The following is a 20,523-nucleotide window of genomic DNA, read 5'->3' as shown; positions in this document are numbered from 1 at the left end:
ATTTTGCAGTATTTTTCTTCTCTTTTTTATTTGGTCAAATTTGAAAATGAAATGCCATTTCAAAACAAAAGTAGAAATGGCATATGTTTAAATGGTCAAAATGAAACATTTAGACTTAAATCAAATCTCCCTTCCTATCTCTTTTGACTATTAGTCACATTTTACCTGAATTCATGAATAGATTTGGGGTCCCTAAAAATACATATTTCAGCAAAAATACCATTCACTGAAAACATGTTGGTCAGTTCTACTCATGCCTGCAGATGAAATGGAAAGTTCTGTGGAAACAATCCATCTTTCAAATATCGCACTGTGGACAAACCAAGAAAACCTTGGGTGGGAAGTATGAGTCTTTCTTTGCTAGCCAGAGGCTTTCCTGCTCTCAAGAGACTTGTGTTCAATAAAATTATAAAACCAAACCAATGCCAAGATGAATTATTGCCATGTACTCTAGGGGCTTATACATAAAGATCACTGTGAGACTTCAGCTAGCACAACATACTTAGTTACTTAGCAGTAGCCATGTTGGTTCCAGGTGATTAGAGATACAAGGTAGGTGAGGTAATATCTTTTATTGGCCCAGCTTCTCTTGGTGAAGAAGACCTAAAGAGCTCTGTGTAAGCTCGAACGCTTGCCTCTCTCACCAACAGAAGTTTGTACAATACAAGATATTACCTTACCCACCTTGTCTCTCACTCACTGATATTTCTTTGTTCTCCGGAGCAGGGGCTCTCACCCCTTTTCTTTCTGAGGTCCCCCCCCAACATGCTATAAAAACTTAATGGCCCATCTGTGCCACAATAACTGGTTTTCTGCATATAAAAGCCAGGGCCAGCATTATGGGGTAGCAAGCAGGGCAATTACTGGGGCTCCATGTCACAGGGCCCCCCACGAAGCTACATTGTTCAGGCTTTGGCTTCATCCCCATGTGGTGCGGCTCAGGGCCTTGGGCTTCAGCCCCATGAGGTGGGGCTTTGGCTTTCTGCCCTTGGCCCCAGCGACTCTAATGCTGGCCCTGCTTTGCGGACCCCCTGAAACCTGCTCGCAGCCGATTGAGAACCACTGCTCCGGAGAATGCAATGTTCTGATGTTCATTTTGATCTATTAAGCTTTTTTATAGTTTGGATCCCATGCACCTGTTTTACCTTGACAGCTGGGATGATGGACTTTGTCCTCAAGAATTAAGTTGCAGTTTTTAAAGATTCAAGTAATTGTACGTTTGGTCAAATATTTGATTGATTCCCACCCTGTGCTGGCCAGTAAAGAGGAGATGGGAGGGAGTATGAAATCTAGTGAGTCTGAGGATCTAATGAGTCTAGTGAATCCGGGAGTCGAGGAAGCATTTTTTTTATTTTGTTAAGACAATTGAAGTAGAAATTTAATTTTATTTTAAACTATTGAATAAATAAGGAAACTTATTACTCTTTGCTCATCAGTGAATTTATTTTAAAAAGAATGGCTGATGCGTCAGAATTTTTTTGATGGAGTCGTGGTGGGGAGGAAAGGGGAGATTGGCAAATTCTGCAGAATTTGCCACTGACCTGCAGGATTTTCAGTGGCTCCTATCCTACACCACTCCCCCAAGTCACACAGTCTCTCGTGCTTCTGCCATCACTGATACTCTGTATTAATGACAACTCACTTCACCCCATAAAGCCCACATAAACCGTCTTTCTGTGTATGAAATGCAGTGGACAGAGCTGGGAAGAAGAAATGTACCCATGTCAACATGAGTCCAGGGCATTGGCTGCAATGCAATTCTCCCACACTACAGCCCCTCCAAGCAACTGAAGTGGGGCTTTAGGGCCACTTCATACACTGAAGACTTTGCTCCATCATGCAGTTTAAGTGGTGCAGAAGTGCTTACACTGGCCCTTGGACATGGCTTACTTTTAGAGTTACTAAGGTGTTTACTTAGCCACTTACAGCAAGGAAATGGAAGGTGTACGAACATCTGCGGAAGCTTTAGAATCGTCACAAATTGGGACTAGTGAAACTGTTTCCGAGACGTTGATAGTGTGATATTTAAATGTGTCAGCCAGTCTCTAGAGTAGATTTACCAACTCGTTTTCCAAAATAACTTCATCGTCCCTTGCCAACACTGCAATTCACATTTGTAAGCAAAACATACAAACAAAAACAAACATACCCCTTTGACTTGTGAAGCATCTGTAGCTAGTCTGGTTAACAAAACCCCTATGGCGTTTTTAGGATCGTCGTACCACCCAATCTCCTGCAAAGGAATAGATGGTTCAGTTATTTTTGCTTTTGCAAATGAAATGTTCTTATCGTAACTCAGACTTGTCAGGGTCATTAGTACAATGTATGGACATTTAAAGCTTGACTAGCACGTGAGTGTGGGGAAGAGACAGAGCCAACATAAGCACTAAGATACTCACTCTTCTTTTGTGATGAATAACATTTGTCAGATAAACTGAAAACAATCTTAACATAAACTATTCTTACCCTCAGAACATTAAACTGTTAACAATCCAGCTGCTAACAACTTCAAAGATTTTAGAATTTAGAGTCAAGTACATGTCATGCACCATAATGACAGGTTTCAGAGTGGTAGCCGTGTTAGTCTGTATCAGCAAAAAGAACAAGGAGTACTTGTGGCACATGTACTCCTCGTTCTTTTTGCACCATAATGAGAGTCCCTTCCACGCCCATACCAACATCTGATAGGCACAGTGCTCCTCTCCTACACCTTTTATATTACACTGACTTCTGTAGAGCTATTCCTGATCGATATGGGTGCATGCGGGAGGAGAATCAGCTTTATTATCCTTAAAGGTAGTGGAAAAGAAGGAGAGGTTTGGGTTTTTTTGTAATTTTCCCTCTCCTCCCCTATCCTCTTAGAATGCTCCTGTGCATATGCAGAACCCTGTGATACCAAGTGCTACCAATGGGTGTGCAGGGTGCCTAATCGTTCACCCACAGAGAATCCTCTGCAAGGAACAAATAGAGGAGTGTCATTCCCAGGGATCCATCAGCAGGGAGTATACAAGGGCAGTCATGTTGCAACAGTATTATTGTAAATCATTCCTGATCCAGCTGGTCATCTTGACAAGAGAAACCACTCTAGAGAGCAAAGATAATGCTTTGAGAACATATACCTGTTATGATATGGTCCATTTGCTATGGAGTTTGATGCAAACAGACCTAAGCCTATTTATCTAAACATTTATATCATGACCATCAGGGTGAGATAGAGATTTAACTTCTGTTTTGTTAATCTTTGCAAATATACCAATGCATTCAGATACGTGCATGTTTTATACACTCTTCAGTATGGTCGATATTGAAAGAGATGGCATCAAAATTAGACAGCTCTCCTAGCAGCACTGAGTTAATCTGTACATGCTTTTGCTTTATTTTGTTTCGCATGTGTGCTCAGAGACTTGCCGCTTGTGCATTGTTAAAGTTTCACTAAAAGGATGGGTTCTCTTGAAGCTGTATTGGAGGGAGGCTCTACACAGGCTGCAGGGAACCAGGAATTTTGATGGTGTTATACAAACATCAGCCCACAAAAGCCATCTGGCTCACTTGGCAGGAGTGCTGCATATTTGCTCTGACCCAGAAACGTGGCCCATACCTGTTGAAGCAATGCTTTGAATGACAAAGATCGCAATCTCTTGGTCAGAACTTCTCCAGAATTTCCAAACATGAATCCCTGAGAAGGCAGAATGGGAAATAAAACAGTTGAACTGTATGTGCTGGGCTGTACAGTCATATTTAGAACAACCTGCTGTAAATGTGATGATATTTCAACCACTCAGCCACACAGTTTACACAGTGTTTTGAGATATAGTTTCACATGTTAGTTTAAAGCTGGTGAAAGGTACCACACACATTCCTGGAAACTGAAGTTTCCTCATACTGCCCCCCCCCCCCCCCCACGCTTTTGCAGCCAGCTGCAGAGGTCAGCAGTGGAGTCACCTTCCCTGCTTACTCATTCCTTAGCCTCACTACTCACTCTGCTATCTAACAGTGCCGACTGGGCCGGTGTTTTTTGTAACGTACACACCAATGTAGTGGAACTGGGCTGTGCCCAAACACATTCCCCCAAGGACACAGAACGGTCAGCAGCACCTTTCAGACATTGCTGCCCTGGGCTGCTTTGTAACTGGCAATCGGGAAGGGTAAGGCTCTGTATTCCATACCAGCCACTTGAGTCATTCAGTGGCTTGGCTCTGGAACAATTTTTAAGAAACATAGTGCATACAAAGTTGCATTATGTCCCCAACATAGCCTCTCAACGAGATCTGAAAATCTTGACCATAATGTATGTGACCAGATACTCAGCTTTGACTTTTCAATGTCGTGACGTTTACCTGGATTATGTGTGTTACTAAGCTGATCACTGCCAGTACAAGACACATTAGAGAAAGCAATGTGGTGGTTTTGCTCCTTTTTTCAGGATCTGTTTCTTGAAAAGCCTATGTAAGAAAAGCCAAAGTGACCACCAGTTACAATAGCTCAGGAAACACTGTAGAAACTATTGAACTTCACCTCCTCTCAGCTCTTCCCCGGGACCTGAACTCTGCCACCTCTCAGCTTTCTGCTGCTGGCCAGGAGGTCACTCCACCTCTCCCAGCTGACCTGCCTTGCATCAGCTGCTCCTTCTCCAACCCTCCACCAGACCCTCTCCTCATTTGCCTGGGAGCTGCAGTTCCACTAAACCCTGCCTCCAGGCTGCCACTTCAGCTCTTATCTGCCTTTCACTGAATGCTGTCACTCCGTCAGACCATCCACCTCCCCTCCAGCTGACTACAACACCTCTCTTCTCTTGCCTGAAGATAAAAGATTCCCTCAACATCTTGCTCCAACCATTCCCCTTGGCTGCTGCTCCAACTCCCAGCAGCTTCCAACAATCATATACTGGAATCCAAAGGAAGACTCCATTTCTTTCCTGCAATGATTCAGGAATTAAGGGGTTAATTATTCAGACGGTCCCATGGATGTCCCTGGTACTTACAACCATGTTGGAATGCAAGGTACCTTGAAGGAGTTTACTGTCCGAAGAGAATGGGTACAATGCAAAGAGTAGGGTCGGGTACAAGGCAGGGAATGTGCACAACAGTGGAGAGTGGTAAATGAAAACTGAGTTTGATAAGGGAACGTGATTTGCTTCACTGGAAAGGTGAAGTCATTCCAAATACGGGGCTGGAAAATAGGCAAGAAATCTCAAGTGGGGAGAGGAGATCAAGGGCTTGATCAAGTTCCTACTAAAGTCAATGGAAAGACTTGTAGAGTTCAGTGACAGTGGGAGTAGAAGGAGGCTCTAAGGCATCACTAGAGAGGACTAGCTGGAGGGTCGAGCTGGATTTAAAGTTCTGCATTTGTGCCTGGTTCGTTAGTTTACCATACAGTTCTGAACTTACCCCAATGATTTTTCCATATAGAACAGAAAATGCAGGGTGGATGCCACCAGAGAAGGCAGCAGCAATCACGCCAAAGAATATATGCAGCCACTCAGGTTTGTTCAGAGCCAGAATTCTGGAATAAGGCACAGCCGGGAGATTTTCCTCCTATATAAGAGATAAAATTCAACTGTTCCCTGAAAGTTGTGGAACATGACAATTTCCTCAGCTAGGGGGTAAATCAGTAAACTGTCCTAGCAACTGTTCACAGATAATTCGCCCCAGTCTCCAATGTACACACTGAATGAGCAAACATATTCAAGATTTGCCACTCTGTAATTTAAGGTCTTAAAACTGCAATTGCAAGTCAAAAAAATCTGCAGGCATAAATTTAACAAAAGGTTAACTGGGGGGTGGGTGGGATAGGGTCTATATAGTTCAGTGAAATATCAAATAGGGTCAGTGACCATGGATTGCAACTTTAACACATGAATCATTATAACGACCTAAAAGTCTCACTGTTCTGAGCACAAAGAGATCAGTCTAGTTCAGCCCCTGCTAAATGCTAGTGGGTTGGCAGTAATACAATTGGGTCTACTTATGTCAGTTAGTCTGTTTTGTCTTTTACAAAATACAGACTATCATTACCAGATGCAGGGAAAAGGCATATGAAACAGTGATTTAGGCTTCATCTCCCTTGAAAAATACATGGCAGCTCAGTTCAGCTTCACTGAACTATTCAAAATGTCCATACATTTGTTGAGGAAGTTGTGGAAAATGAAATGAAAACATAGGAACTGGTACAAATTATTAGATGAGGTTTTCAGCCAGTTGCGATGGCCTCGCCTGGTTATCTTTGCCTGTGTTTCAGAGACTGGAAAAGCCTGTCCACACTTCAACCATACAAGCCTGCTGAACTTTGTGACATCAAAAATTGCATGTCTTCCCATCTGATTTCTTCACTTTACTGCAAACAGTATGAATTCTGAAGCCATGTATCTTGCCATCTATTTCCTCTGACAAGGCCCAAATGCAACGGTTATGAATAGATAAAAAGTGTGTTCTGGACTTCTGGGCATTGTAAGAATGCATCCAGTCCTTATTGTTTGCATCGTGTTCTACCAGTAGACTGTACTATAATAAAAAAAGAGCTCCTAGAGCAGGGTTTCTTCACTGGTGGGTTGCGACCCAAAATCGGGTCATCTGAACGTGTTAAAGGATCACAGGGCTGGATGGGCTCAGCTCCCCTCTCTGGCTTTGTGACCAGGTGCACGTGGTCGCAATGCCACTCTCACAAATTTGGCCTGGTTGGCCCCCTCATCAGGGAGGCCAGGCCAAACCTGAGCAGTGCTGCAACTTCTGAGGTTGCAACACCTGGAGTAAGGAGCCAAGCCCAGCTAGCCCTGCGGGACAGGAGCTGGGAGAACAGCTGGTATCCCAATCTCTGGTAAACACTGGCTCCCTGATGTAACCCCCACCTCACAGCTGGGCAACACTCCCTCTTCCATAACCCTTGTCCTGCACCCCATTTTGGACCCCATGATGTAGCCTTCCCCCACAGCCAAGTGATCCTCCCTCTGTCATACCATGTATCCTGGCTCCCAGCCCCCTCACCTCCTTCACTCAACCTCTCACTGTAACCCTTGTACCCCAAATCCCCCCACTCCTTTACCCTCTTCTCTCCAGGGGCTGCATCACATGTCTGTGGTTTTTGGGGAGCTATCAGTTTGCCACCCCTCCCCTAGACCTGTCTGCCTCCATATCCTTCCCCCAGCCCCCAACTGCACCTCCACACCCCTCTGCCCCCATTTCCTTCCCCAGACCTTCCAACTTCTTCCTCATTACATCCCCAGAATCCCAGTCTCTCCATTTTACCTTCAGCCCTTATTCCTCTCCACCCCTTATTCTCCCCCCCCCCCCCCATGGGCTGTGTGTGTGGGAGGGTTGTGTGTTTTTGGAGGGGGTGTCTTGGTTTACCACCCCTCCCCCCAGTTGCTGGTGGGGGGAGTTCCCCAGCTATTTACATCTGGCTAGAACATCTGGAATCTTAGCTCTGAGGCCCACCAAGCCCCTGACGGATCCCTGCAAAGGGGGTGGAGGGAGGAGTATTGAGTCTAGGAGTGTCTCAGGAAGTCTCTGGGTCATAACAGACCATTACAAATAGGGTCTGAGCTGAGAAAGGTTGAGAAACAAACAGAAACATCTGGCAAGGTTAGGTACGTTATGGATTCTGAAATTGTATTCACTAATCAAACCTTTTATTATAGGAGAAATCCCAGCAAAACTCCCATTGATTTCAATGTCAGCAGGATTTCACCCTAAATTTATATTCTAGCTCTTTGCACTGGCAGATGATTCAAAAATGTTCTGTAGGTCTTCTACAACCAGCCTCATACAAGGATGTGAATAATTATACTGTGTGCAGTTCAAACTATATATATTCTGCAATAAAGTCCTTGCTTGGCCCCATGGCCAAGGTCTAATCCAGGGACCACTGAAATTCTTTTAATTGACTTCAATGAGTCCATTGAAGCAGGGCCTAAAACCTGAAGCCCTTACCTGGTTTTTATTCAGTTCTAACTCAGGCAAAATACCTTAACATGAAGGGGAATTTTGTCTGAATAAAAATAGAGTAAGGACCTCAGGAGCTGGCCCAATTGAAACAGAGAGAGAGGTGGTTGGAGAAAAAGGTAAACCTTTTCTATCGTTTTAATTTAGGCTGCATTTCAAAATAGAGTTTTGAACATTTTCTCTGTTTAGTATGTGACCAACACTATTATTAATTTTGATAATTTCCATTTATATAGCACCTTTCATCCCAAAGTGCTTTAAAAACTGGTATACATATCACAAGGATCGTCTCATCCACTGGTAAAATGCCATGTCTGTGTAAGTAGGTATAATTTAATTACTTGAGTAGGAACTTGGCCAGGACAGTGGCCTTAACACCGTAATCTTATGAAGTTTGACAAGAGGTTGAGAACTTGTTTGAACATCTTAATAAAAAGATAACAAGCATAAAGCTCCTTAACACCATATTGTGTATCAGGTTAATTTGGTCTCAAGAGGTCAGACTGATTTATTTAGACCTGTGTTCTCCCTGAAGATTCCCAATTCAAGTATTCACCCAGGTCAATGATGCATATGACAGGATCATAGCAAAGGTGACATGGCTTAAGGCCTTTTAAAAAAAGAAAACAGAATCACCTTTGTTCCTATTCTCACAAGCTATCACTAAACTTTAGGATTAAACTAAATTTTAACACTAACCTCTTTCTCCTTTGTTTTCTTCTTCTTTTCAGACGACTTTTTCTTAGAACAGGTCTTTCTGCTTTTATGCCTTCTGGATCCCTTAGGAATGCTTCCCATCTCAATGATTCCTGGTTCTTCAAAACCACCAACATCAGTTAGGTTCTCCATCCTGAGATCAACTAGATCCTCTTCCTCATAGTCTTCATCTTCTGACATCCCATTTTGAGTGTTTCCACCATGACCCTAGTGACAAGCAAAGAACAGTGATACACAGTCACAAGACACTCTGCAGCAAGGGGAAGGAACAGTATACTTGGTATGGAAACAAACAAAAACACTGGTTTCGTGGTCACTTTCACATTGTAATTTGTATAGGCCAAGTTCTCTGCCAGGATAAGTTGGTGCAGTTGCAACTTAAACCAGCAGAGAATTTGGCTCTGTATGTCCCCCCCCCCCCCGCTGCTATCTATATAGGTCAGTCAAATCTGGGATCTAACAGCTCTATGAGGTCATCCACCTCTTCTGCTCAGTTATGTTTTGACTCATTACTTTGGGTAAATGTGAAGCACTGCTACCGGTGAAAAACAACCACTTCCAACTCATAAAGAAGATTGAATGATCAACTTTCACTCAACTAGAAAACATGCAGAAACTGCAAAGCGAAAATGGCCCAGCTGTTTGAGTGCAGAACCTGCATGTGTCAGCAATAGTATCAGTGAGATCATAGGCGCCGACACTGTGGGTGCTCCGTGGCTCAAGCACCCACCCAAAAAAATAGGGGGTGTTCAGCTCTCCCATGGCTGGATAATGTTTTGTGGGCTCCTGGGCTGTGGCTCCGCCCCAAGGCCCCGCCCACCACTCCACCCCAGGGCCCCTCCCTTGATTGGCCTCTTCCTCCCTAAGGCCCCACCCGCACTCTACCCAGAGGTCCCATCCCTGCTCAGCCTCCCCCTCTCCCTCTCCCTCTGCCCCCCCTCCCCCCGAGTCCCTGCCCACAGGTCACACAGGAAGGGCACCCACCAGCGAATACAAAAATCAGCATCTGTGAGTGAGATATACAGATAATTTTCTGGAGTAGAGAGATGGCCAGTACATCTGAAGCATTTAGTCAGGAGTGCTCGACCACATCTCATTACCTGCTGCATCACAAGAGAATAGTAGACACCCTTCTGTGTCATGAGTTCATTGTGTGTTCCCTGTTCAACAACAACACCGTTGTGAAATCCAGCAATAATGTCAGCTGTCCGGATTGTGGAGAGCCGGTGAGCTATCACAATGGTGGTACGTCCAGCCCTAGCCTTACAGGGGGAAAAAAACCAAGAGATTTACTTTAAAATGTGGTGAAAAAAAAAAAATCTCTACCTAACAGCACAGCAATAGTGTGGAAAATACAAGCGTAAAAGCCCTTCTGACCCTTTATAGCTGATCATTATTTCCATGCATACTGTCTGATTTAACAGCCAAAGGACACTTCTGATTACAAAATTCACATTTATAGTAATGACAGGGAAAAGTGGATTAATTTTATAGGCTACTATGCAAGTACCAATTCCTATAGCTAAGGTTGCCTGACACTTCCAATTGTAAGATGCTTATAACTTTGCCAAGATTTAATTATTTGAGCTGAAACTTTCCATGCTGGTAAATGCCTCGGCTGTCTTTTTTTTTTTTTTTTTTAATTTCAGCAAAAATGGTTCAATGGTTTCTCAGAATGAGGTTAGAGAAAAAATAATGTTGTTTTGCACATATTAAAAAAATTCTTATAACTGTTTAATTGAGAAGCTTTATCACCTAAATGCTCGAGAGCAGGGACTTGAAATTTGGAGGAGATGGGCATGTCTCACTGGTTATCAGGGATGTGCCTTTTACCATTCCCATGAAAATCTGTCCACATGTGGCCGAGTTATGAGGCTCTGAAAATCTCAATTTGCATGTGTTCAGTAGAGACTTCTTAGAGCTCAACAGCTAAATTCCCCAAAGAGACAGTCTGAGCTCGCTGCTTTGTATGACAGGAGTGCACATGCGCCATCCCCACAGAGAGACTAAGCATGTTCCAGCTCAGGACTGTGGGGCCTGAGCAGGACTTTGCCTGCAATTTCTCCTCCCTATAGTCAGGGGGAGTTGTGGTTCCAGGCACAGGAAACAAGAGTAGGGAGAGCAAAATGAACAGTGATTATGGAAGGAATCAAAGTTATGCAGGAAACCCACCTTATTTGTTGCAGAAGTTGTAAGGTGTGTAGTGAATGAGGCAGAGAATTGCAGGAAAAGAAAGGATGGTCTCATTGTTATAGCAGTTGAATACTGCCCTGGAGAACTGGATTCTAGCCCTGTCTCTGCCACAGAGTTACTATGTAGGGTGACCAGACAGCAAGTGTGAAAAATCAGGACAAGGGGTGGGGGCAAATAGGAGTTATATAAGAAAAAGACCCAAAAATCATGACTAGCCCTATAAAATCGGGACATGTGGTCACCCTATTACTATGTGATGCTGGTACTAATTGTGTAGTCCTCATTTTCTGGATGCCTGACTTGAGGCAGTGGGGTCTGATTTGCAGAAGTGCTGAGCACTCACGGCTGCAACTGAAGTCAATGGGAGATGTACTTTTAACATATATAGCGCTGTATAATGCACAATTCTCTGAAATATTGAGTCCTGGGCAACGCAGATCATGCACCCAAAAGTAGTATGAACTTTCAACATTAACATCTCTGTGTCTCAGTTCCCCTTCTGTAATATGGGAGTAATACTACCACCTTACCTGTCGGGGGTGTTGTGAAGATAAATTCATTAGTGTTTATGAAGCACTCAGATACTAGAGTGATGAGAGGTATAAAAAAGCCCATAAGAAAGTTAATAATTTTGCTTTCAGAGCAGGGTTTGAATGGCATGGGGGCATACATTGAATGCTGAGGATAAAAAGAAATATTGACTAGCACTGAATGTTGAATAGCACCATCCTGTGCACTGAATGAAGCAGGGGCCCTGTGGAAGAAATAGTATGTGATTGTAGCAATGGGACTCACCCCTGCAGCGCCTCCTGCTGTCTCTTCTGGCAATTAGCTCATCCAGCCTCTCGAGCACCCTCTGCTGGCCGGTGTCCCGCTGCCGTTTGGCTCCATGTCCCTCCCTGGACTCTAGTGCCCCTTTCATCTCTCTCTCTCTCTCTCTCTCTCGGGGTCTCCCCTCCCCGGGGAACTCCCATCCCCTATCCCTACTTCACCTCAGTTGTAGGCTACTGCCAGTCACCAACTAGCTCCCGCGCCCTGGGGCAGACTGCAGTGTAAGCCACTCATCATAGGCAAGGTTGGGTCTGGACCTGCTGCCTCTCTCTGCAACCCAGTGCCTCTATGGAGCCTTGGATAACGCCCTGCAGCCTGGGGAGTTGCCAGCTTTGAGCTCCCCAGCCCCTCTGGCCTTTCCCCAGCCCTGCCTCACTCTAGGCACCATGAGCTTCCCAGCAGTCAGGCCCTTCTCTCTCTGAAGGCAGAGAGAGACTGCCTGGGCTCCTCGCTCGCAGCCTCTTATAGGGGTCAGCTGGGCTCTGTTTGGGGCGTGGCTGCAGCTCTGCCTGCTTCCCCCCCCAATCAGCCCAGTGGCTGCTTTCTCCTCCCACAGCCCTTTCCTAGGGCTGTTTTAAGGCCCTCAGGGCAGGAGCGGGTGTCCACCCTGCTACAGTGATCATGTAACCGAAGACTGTCCCCTAATGCAGACACACAAGGGTTTATTAATGCTGACCAAGCAACTTTAATTCGGTCATTCCCTAAATTTTGAGTGCTTGACTTTGGAATCTTAATGGTCTTTTCATGTAGTGTGTGTGTGTAATTCAGTATAAATAATGATATTATCTATGCAGAATATAAGGGCTCAGCACCCAAATACTACCCTCAATTACACCGTGCACTACCGCTGATATTAGGGTTGCCAACTCTGACTGAAGCTATTCCAGGAGATTTTTTTTCCCAACACGACAATGTCATTTTCTTAAAATATCCCATTAAAATCTCCTGGATTGCTTCCAATGGTCACTGGGAGATCGATGCCGATTCTGGGAGACTCCAAGCCAATCCTGGAGGGTTGCAAACCTAACGGATATCAGTGTGGTCAGATGGGTATAAGTGAAGGCAGAATTTAAGCCCATAGACTTAAAATTTATTGCAGATAAATGCTGGGGGCCATATAGTGCCCTTGAGCCATGCATAGAACTTATGCTATTCTGTGTTTACTATTACTGAGTACTAGTGGGAGGCCGGCTTTTTTATAGAGCTTATTTTTAGGATACACCACTGGTTATATACAAATACACATCAGAAACTTAAAGCAGTGCTGCAGCCCAGTCCTGTAGGCCTCACTCAGGCAAAGCTCCAGATTCTGTCTCCGACTCACCGTGTGTCCACTTGACCTGTCCGTGCCTCAGTTTCCTCATTTGCAAAATGGAGAAAATAATTCCTAAGTCCCAGCAGTGTTATGAAGATTATTAAAACATCTGTTTAGTGATTGGAGAAGACACAGTGCTGGATAAGCACAATGTATTTTTATTATTGCCCTGTAGAAATCCATACAATGCTGGCACCTTGCTTTGATAATGTAGGAGTTAAATTCCTGATGCCACATTCACAGTTTACCACCAGGCAAGCAATTGTGATGTGAGGCAGGATGTGGTGCAGGCCAGCATTAAAGAAGACGACTTCTGTCCACATGCAAATATCCTGGCAATCAGGAATGACGCTAACAGAAACAGAGCCTGTGATTGCTTTAGAGTTACCACCTGTCTGGGTTTTATCCAGACAGTCTGGCTTTTGGCTTCTGTGTCCAGGTGCGATTTAGGGTTTCCAGGTGCCCAGCTTTTGGTGACTTGGCAACCCTATGGCACCTGAACCAAAAGCTCAGTTACCGCAGGGCAGGGAGAGTGCCAGGTCATTAATGCGTACCAGCCTCTGCTCAGCCGGGCCACCTCCTACCTGCAGGCAAGCTCCTTGAGATGGTACAGCGAGCAATGGGGGGCGTGGGGAGAGGAGCGAGTGATGGAGGCAGGGCCTCTGGGAAAGAGGTGGAAGAGGGGGAGGGGCTTCAGGGGTGGCAACCCGAGATTGCTTAATGGAGTTTTGATTAAATATTACAGGGTCATAGCCTGACACCAAAATTTGAGCATGCATCCCTATTGATTTCAATGCCCTCCTTGAAACCAGTGGAGAGCTGTGCTTAAAAACGGATGGCATGCTATAGTCTTTAATGTCAAGCTTGCCATATGGTTGTTGTGCTTCTTAATATTGATTGATTGATAACTCTAGCAATAGGATTCCTACCTTATCAAGAGCTGCTTGCACAATAGATTCACTCTGAGTGTCCAGAGCAGACGTGGCTTCATCCAGCAGCAGAATCCTGGGATTCCTTGCCAGGGCACGGGCAATAGCAATTCGCTGTTTCTGCCCTCCACTCAACTGAGCTCCCCTTTCCCCCACCATGGTGTTAAATTTCTGAGAAAACAAGAGGAGCATAGAGATTGCAGAAGGGGTCAGTTGAAATCCTTTTACACCCCCACTCCCATCATATTGTTACCATCACAAAGAGAAATTCCCTCTTTTAAAAGTTTTATGATGGATACTCCAATAAACGCTTTAAGAATAATTACTTCTAAAAGAACTGTCTTGGCCAATTACATTCAGTGTTTTTGGTAAAAAAAATCTCTCATTGTCCATAGAAATTCCTTATCCACCCTATTAAAAAATGTTGCCACGTAACATACAGTTAGTATTGTAAATTAAGAACATTGTGGGCCAAATTGTAAATTGGAATAAATGACAAAACATTAGTGAAAAACTAGTGAAGCACCGTCTATTTGCACCAGCAGAGAATTTGGGCCACAAAAATTCAGAAGAACCGAGAGAGAGAGAGAGAGAGAGAGAGAGAGAGAGAGAGAGAGAGAGACCAAAGAATCCGTCATAGTTATAAGGTGCTCAAAAGTACATGAACTCACATCAGGCAGTCTGGATATAAAATCAAAAGCATTGGCTTCTTTAGCTGCTTTCTCAATTTCATAATCAGTAATACCCTCTCTGCCACAGCAAATGTTCTCAGCTATTGTTGTAGCAAACAAAATAGGCTCCTGGCTTACAAGGCCAATATGTTCTCTTAGCCACTTTATATTAAGTGTCCGAATATCTCGTCCATCTAAGGTAATCTGAGTGGAAAGGCATAAATGAAGAGTTTGAGGAAATGTATTATGTTTAAAATAATTAGTTGTTATAATGGTAAAATAATAATGATATAATAATTGACTTAAGTATTTGTTTAGCAGCTTCTCACATGGAATAAAGCAATAACATTTAAACAAAATGACCAGGAAAAATTAAAAATATATCTTCACGATCACCTCAGATTAGAAGAATGGAAGGAGCAGGATAAACAAAAAGGATATTGTCGGAGCAGTGTTTTATCATTGTACTTTGAGAATTAATGTATGATTTGATTTCATCCTGCCAGCCACCCTTTTTGAATAGCAGAAAGGAATGACAGACCAGAACAATCCTTATGATTGATTATGGTCACCCTTTTGTTTTAGGATAAGTTATAATGTCTACTATGGTTTCCTATATGTATTTCAAATTAGGCACTCTAGTTAAATATACATTTCTTTGTTTTAAGGTTTTAGTATGTAAGAGACAGGATCTTGTATTGTATCTATGTTAAGGAGATTAGAGGAATGTTGAGGGCCTAAAGCCCCAATGTGAATTGTTTTAGTTATAAGATTTAGCAAGGCTTGATTTACAACGTATTCTGCTGAATATAAAGTACTGCTGTCTCTATACCTTTGAAGGTTTCTGTAAGAGATTGTTTGTGTGAATGAGGAATGCATGCATCAGGAAAAGGTAAGGTGTGAAAGCTATCACAAATGTCCAGATGGTCAAGAAAAAGTGAGAGACTTGGAAAGACCAGGAGACAATCAGTAAACATCCATTGTATCTGATGCTAAACATGTTAACAGCATTGACGACCTCAAAGGTGAGGCAGGCACCACCGAAGGTGAGACAACAAATAGGAGATAACGATGGGAAGCCCGACAATAACCATCAAATGATAACAGCAGAAAACCCCAAGATTAACACCACTTAAGGACAGGATGACATTGCAAAATTCATGGACTCAAATGGGAATTTAGAACTATAAAGCTGGGGTGTTTTGTCATGGAACTCTGGGTTCAATCCTGCAAAGCCTCGGAGCACCGGATCGTGATCGACTGAGCCCAGCTCCACACTCGTGCTCAATTTAACTGGCTATTAAATTGACTCAAGCTACAACTAACTGGTAACTATCAACATAAACTGGCAGGAGTGTGTGTGTGTGTGTGTGTGTGTGTGTGTGTGTGTGTGTGTGTGTGTGTGTGTGTGTGTGTGTGTGTGTGTGTGTGTGTGTGACTAAAAAGCATATGCTAACTGTTGTATTTTCAATAAATGCAGTGTATTTGCCTTTTCTCCCTCAAAAGATCCCGTGTGCTTTGTATAGCATAACAATATCCTCAAATATTTAAATCCAAATTTTGACTTCCCTTAATATCAGTAAAGTCCTATCTAGGTTTTTACAATATTCTCATCATCATGGCATACAAGTAATGAAAAATCAGTTTCAGAATTTCGTTGGATGCTACGTATCTTTTGTTCTTTTAAGAATCCAATTTTGTGTAATGTCCTTTTAAAGTATAGGTGTAATCTAGTCAGGAAATTAATCTTCATCCTAGTAGCCAGGAATATCGACAGTTCATGCAAACTAACCTCTCCTTGGACTGGATCATAGAATCTCTGTAGCAGCTGAATAGCAGTACTTTTGCCACAGCCACTGGAGCCAACCAGAGCGATGGTCTTCCCCGATTGAACTTTCAGGTTCAGGCCCTTGAGAATCTGGAAATATAATCTTTATAGGTTAGTCCAGTAAATATAGAGCTACTTAAATAAATGGTTTGTTTAGAAAAAGATCTATTAAGATGCTTGGCATCATGATCAAGCCAATAATGAGAGGTCTGGTCTAACAGTGTATTGAACTCCCAGGCCTGCTTTCAGTCCTTTGTTCCAAACCTGGTTGGAAAGCACTTTGAAGATGACAAGAAAAAGGTTTTATTACTAATAACAATCTTGCTTTGTTCTCTTCTTATTCTATAAAGACTGCCCTAAGAAAAAACCTTTGGCTCTGAAAACAAAGTGGGTGTTTTAATATCCCCAATGGAATGAAGAGTCAGGGTTTGACAATCTCTAGAATTTACTAGGGAGGGATTAGTTATGGAGTAATGACACTTTTGTTGCTATGTTCACATTTAGGAACATTTTACCTCAGTCCGTTTATCCCATCTTATAAATGTCTAATATTATTAGTGGCCAAAATATTTGTCTCCTATGGGAACTCTTATGTATATTGACATTTAGGCTGATTTATGACTACACTTTTTTTTGCAATAGAAGATCAAAACAACAGTAATATTGTTCTCGTCTCCTTATACTATACCAGAAGAGCTCCAGTTTTCCAGTAAGCTGATAGCAGATAAGCTTTGGTGTTTGCTTGACCAAGCAAGAGCATCATTCTCCACCCCTTTAACATCATTTCTCATCACGACCATCCCATCTCTAACCTCCCTTTTTAGGTAAGGCAGGAAAGGGCATGTCAAGTTAACGCTGACAATAACTAGAATCTTCAGCTCTCTGTGACCCGGTTCATTCCAAATTTAGGTACGAAATGGAGATTGCCTTGATCTTGTATGTTGATCATCTTTGGCTGGTTATTGATGAGAACCAGGTATCCAGGATGATTCTTTTAGCTTTGCCAGCTACCTCTGATACCATTGATAATGAGCCACTGCTGACACAGGGTGAACTCTGGAAGGGATGGATGAAATCATTCTTGAATGGCTCCATCCCATTCCAGCCACAGGCCCAAAGGGTGGCTCATCCGGTCCAGAGTTTCTCTTGTGTAGAGTGATGTGGGATTCTGTCTTGTCACCCTCCTGCTCAAATTTGTATGCAAGACCATTAGGGGAAGACAGTGAGAAAGTACAGACTACACTGTCTTCAGTATTCAGATAACATAGCTCTAGGTCTCTGTTTCATCAGACCCAGCTGGGAGAAGTTGACTGGCTTAGCCAGCAAGTTACAGGGTGGGTTTGATGCAGGCAAGTCAGCTATGACTCACCTCAGAGATGACTGAGTTTATGCTTGTAGGTTGGAGGAACCCATCCGAAGAACTGGCACAGCTAACAGCAGCACACTCAAGTGAGTTTGTAACCTGTTGGATCCACAGCTGCTTTTGCACGCAGGAAGCAGTAATAGCTAATAGCATTTTGTTTGTCTTTTACACTTGGCCAGAAGGTTCTGAACTTTCAATTCTGGTACTGATGTCAATCCAGAAAGAAGTATTGGATTACTGCAAAGTACCATACATGAGACTGTACAACAAGATGACTCCCCTCACAAACTTCAGCTGGTGGAGAGTATGGCAGTCTGTTTCTTAGAGGGCATTATCTGTAGGGAGAATCTTACCTCCATGCTCTGTGATCTGCACTGGCTTCCATTTCATTGTCAGGAGTGATATAGAATAATGGCTTTAACCAATAGACCTTAAAATAGGTTGAGTCCTGGCTATCTCCAAGATTACCTCTCCCCACATGGGATGTCACAGCAGCTGAGATCTTCTGAAGCACTGACACAAACAGCTTTCTGGATTTAACCACATGAGGGCTGGAGGTGAGGCATTCTTGGTGAGAGAGCTTGAAAGAAGAATTTGCTTCTGATTCAATTCACCAGAGGCCAAATTTACTCACCTTCAGGTTATGCTGTAAGTCCCATTTGTTCTCCCTTGCTTTTTCCAGCAGGTGAAAATGAAGAAAAGGTGGATGATGGTGGTGAAGACAGAGCTTTAGTTTTGGAAGGACATTCATCCTGCATTATTGTTGTATTTTTATAACCAGTATAATAACATTTCACTCTCACATAGTACATTTCATCCATATATCTCAAAGCACTTTAAAGAGGAGGTCAGTATTACTATTCCCATTTTACAGATGGGGAAACTGAGGAAGAGAGAGGTGAAGTGACTTGCCAAGTGTTACTTTGCAGGACAATGGCAGAGCTGGGAATAGAATCCAATGTTCTTTCAACTAGACCATACATCCAGAGTACAGGATGGACATTTTATTTTAATTCATTTTTTTTAAACACATTAAATTGATAAAATATCAGTTTTCTTTTTGGTCACACAGATAATGGCAGCAGCTTTTCACTGCAAAGATTAATTTAATAAGAACACTTACTTTAACATCAGGTCTAGATGGGTAACAGAAATGGATGTTTTTGAATTTAATGTCTCCTTTGAGCTTGTCTGGTCTGTATCCTTCCTTGGCACTGCTATCTAGAAGACGGTGCTGGAGAGAGATTTTGAAAAGGTATTACACATTTTTGTGATTTTACAGTTGTGGCTTTTGATGGATAAGTTGTTTAGGACAGTAAAAGAAACACTGCAACACTACATAGCAGTTTAACTGATCAGTGGTTGCTGAATTTCACTCCAGAGGATTCTGCATATCAGTGAAATGCAATCCTTGTGTATACCCTGCAAAGCATTTTGGGATAGGGGACATGGGAAGAACAGGAGTAACTAGAATAATAAAACATCAACTATACCTTAAATCATCCATCTCCCAACATTTACAATGGGCCCAAATCCCTTAGCTCCCTCCCAACATCTGCCTAGGCAGAATGTGGGTTGAGAACTAGTTCTTGGAGGAATGATGCAGCCTGTAATTGTTGGTGGGCTTAAAATGCACAATCAAAATAAACAAACTGGGGATTTATTACAAAGTCTTCACCCCTAAAAAGATACCATCATCCTGAGGCTCCCTGGTCTGAAGTCCAATGGAAAATTAGCCTGGCGCTAAACAGCCTGACCTCCAGATCTCTGTTGGACTGACACTTTTCAATGACCCAGTAACCACCGGCAGAGTTCAAAACTTCTCTTTGAGTAGGAATGGGAAGATTAAAGGTGACCTCCTCGGCTCTCTCTGCTCCACTCCAAGACCAGCACAACCAAAAATAAAACCAAACCCTTTGTCTCTGAGTTCTGGTTTCCGATTGGTTCTGGTAGTAGCTTCCTGCTTGTTCTATCTCCATCCAGGACTCTGCCCTTATATAAATCGATGGTATGCCCACATTTTGAATACTGCGTACAGATGTGGTCTCCTCATCTCAAAAAAGATATACTGGCATTAGAAAAGTTTCAGAGAAGGGCAACTAAAATGATTAGGGGTTTGGAACAGGTCCCATATGAGGAGAGATTAAAGAGGCTAGGACTTTTCTGCTTGGAAAAGAGGAGACTAAGGGGGCATATGATAGAGGTATATAAAATCATGAGTGATGTGGAGAAAGTAGATAAGGAAAAGTTATTTACTTATTCCCATAATACAAGAACTAGGGGTCACCAAATGAAATTAATAGGCAGCAGGTTTAAAACAAATAAAAGGAAGTTCTTCTTCACTCAGCGCACAGTCAACTTGTGGAACTCCTTACCTGAGGAGGTTGTGAAGGCTAGGACTATAAAAGCGTCTAAAAGAGAACTGGATAAATTCATGGAGGTTAAGTCCATTAATGGCTATTAGCCAGGATGGGTAAGGAATGGTGTCCCTAGACTGTTTGTCAGAGGGTGGAGATGGATGGCAGGAGAGAGATCACTTGATCATTACCTGTTAGGTTCATTCCCTCTGGGGCACCTGGCATTGGCCACTGTCAGTAGACAGGATACTGGGCTAGATGGACGTTTGGTCTGACCCAGTACGGCCGTTCTTATGTTCTTATGTTCTTATGTATGTTCTAGGCAATCTGGGAAACAGAGTCCTGAGCCTCTGTAACCATTGTTGCTGTAGTCCGGGGCGAG

At 43.1% G+C, this 20,523-nt stretch overlaps 1 protein-coding gene across 1 annotated transcript in view; it reads right to left on the bottom strand.

Moving 5' to 3' along the window:
- The window catches only part of LOC135873813 (ATP-dependent translocase ABCB1-like), a 106,232-nt gene that overhangs the window by 20,864 nt on the left and 64,845 nt on the right, over nt 1-20,523 (bottom strand). The window contains exons 11-20 of the mRNA XM_065398428.1: nt 18,908-19,018; nt 16,386-16,511; nt 14,594-14,797; nt 13,923-14,093; nt 9,737-9,916; nt 8,637-8,861; nt 5,369-5,534; nt 4,338-4,426; nt 3,599-3,676; nt 2,150-2,233 (exon numbers count right to left, since the gene is read on the bottom strand). Of these exons, the coding sequence (XP_065254500.1) occupies nt 2,150-2,233; nt 3,599-3,676; nt 4,338-4,426; nt 5,369-5,534; nt 8,637-8,861; nt 9,737-9,916; nt 13,923-14,093; nt 14,594-14,797; nt 16,386-16,511; nt 18,908-19,018 (1,434 nt within the window). The remainder of the gene's footprint in view (nt 1-2,149; nt 2,234-3,598; nt 3,677-4,337; nt 4,427-5,368; nt 5,535-8,636; nt 8,862-9,736; nt 9,917-13,922; nt 14,094-14,593; nt 14,798-16,385; nt 16,512-18,907; nt 19,019-20,523) is intronic.

This window comes from Emys orbicularis, chromosome 2 (genome assembly GCF_028017835.1).
Source record: "Emys orbicularis isolate rEmyOrb1 chromosome 2, rEmyOrb1.hap1, whole genome shotgun sequence".
In the NCBI taxonomy this organism is placed as follows: Eukaryota; Metazoa; Chordata; order Testudines; family Emydidae; genus Emys; species Emys orbicularis.
Note: the sequence above shows the minus strand (reverse complement) of the source record. Positions and strands in the feature narration are given on the sequence as shown.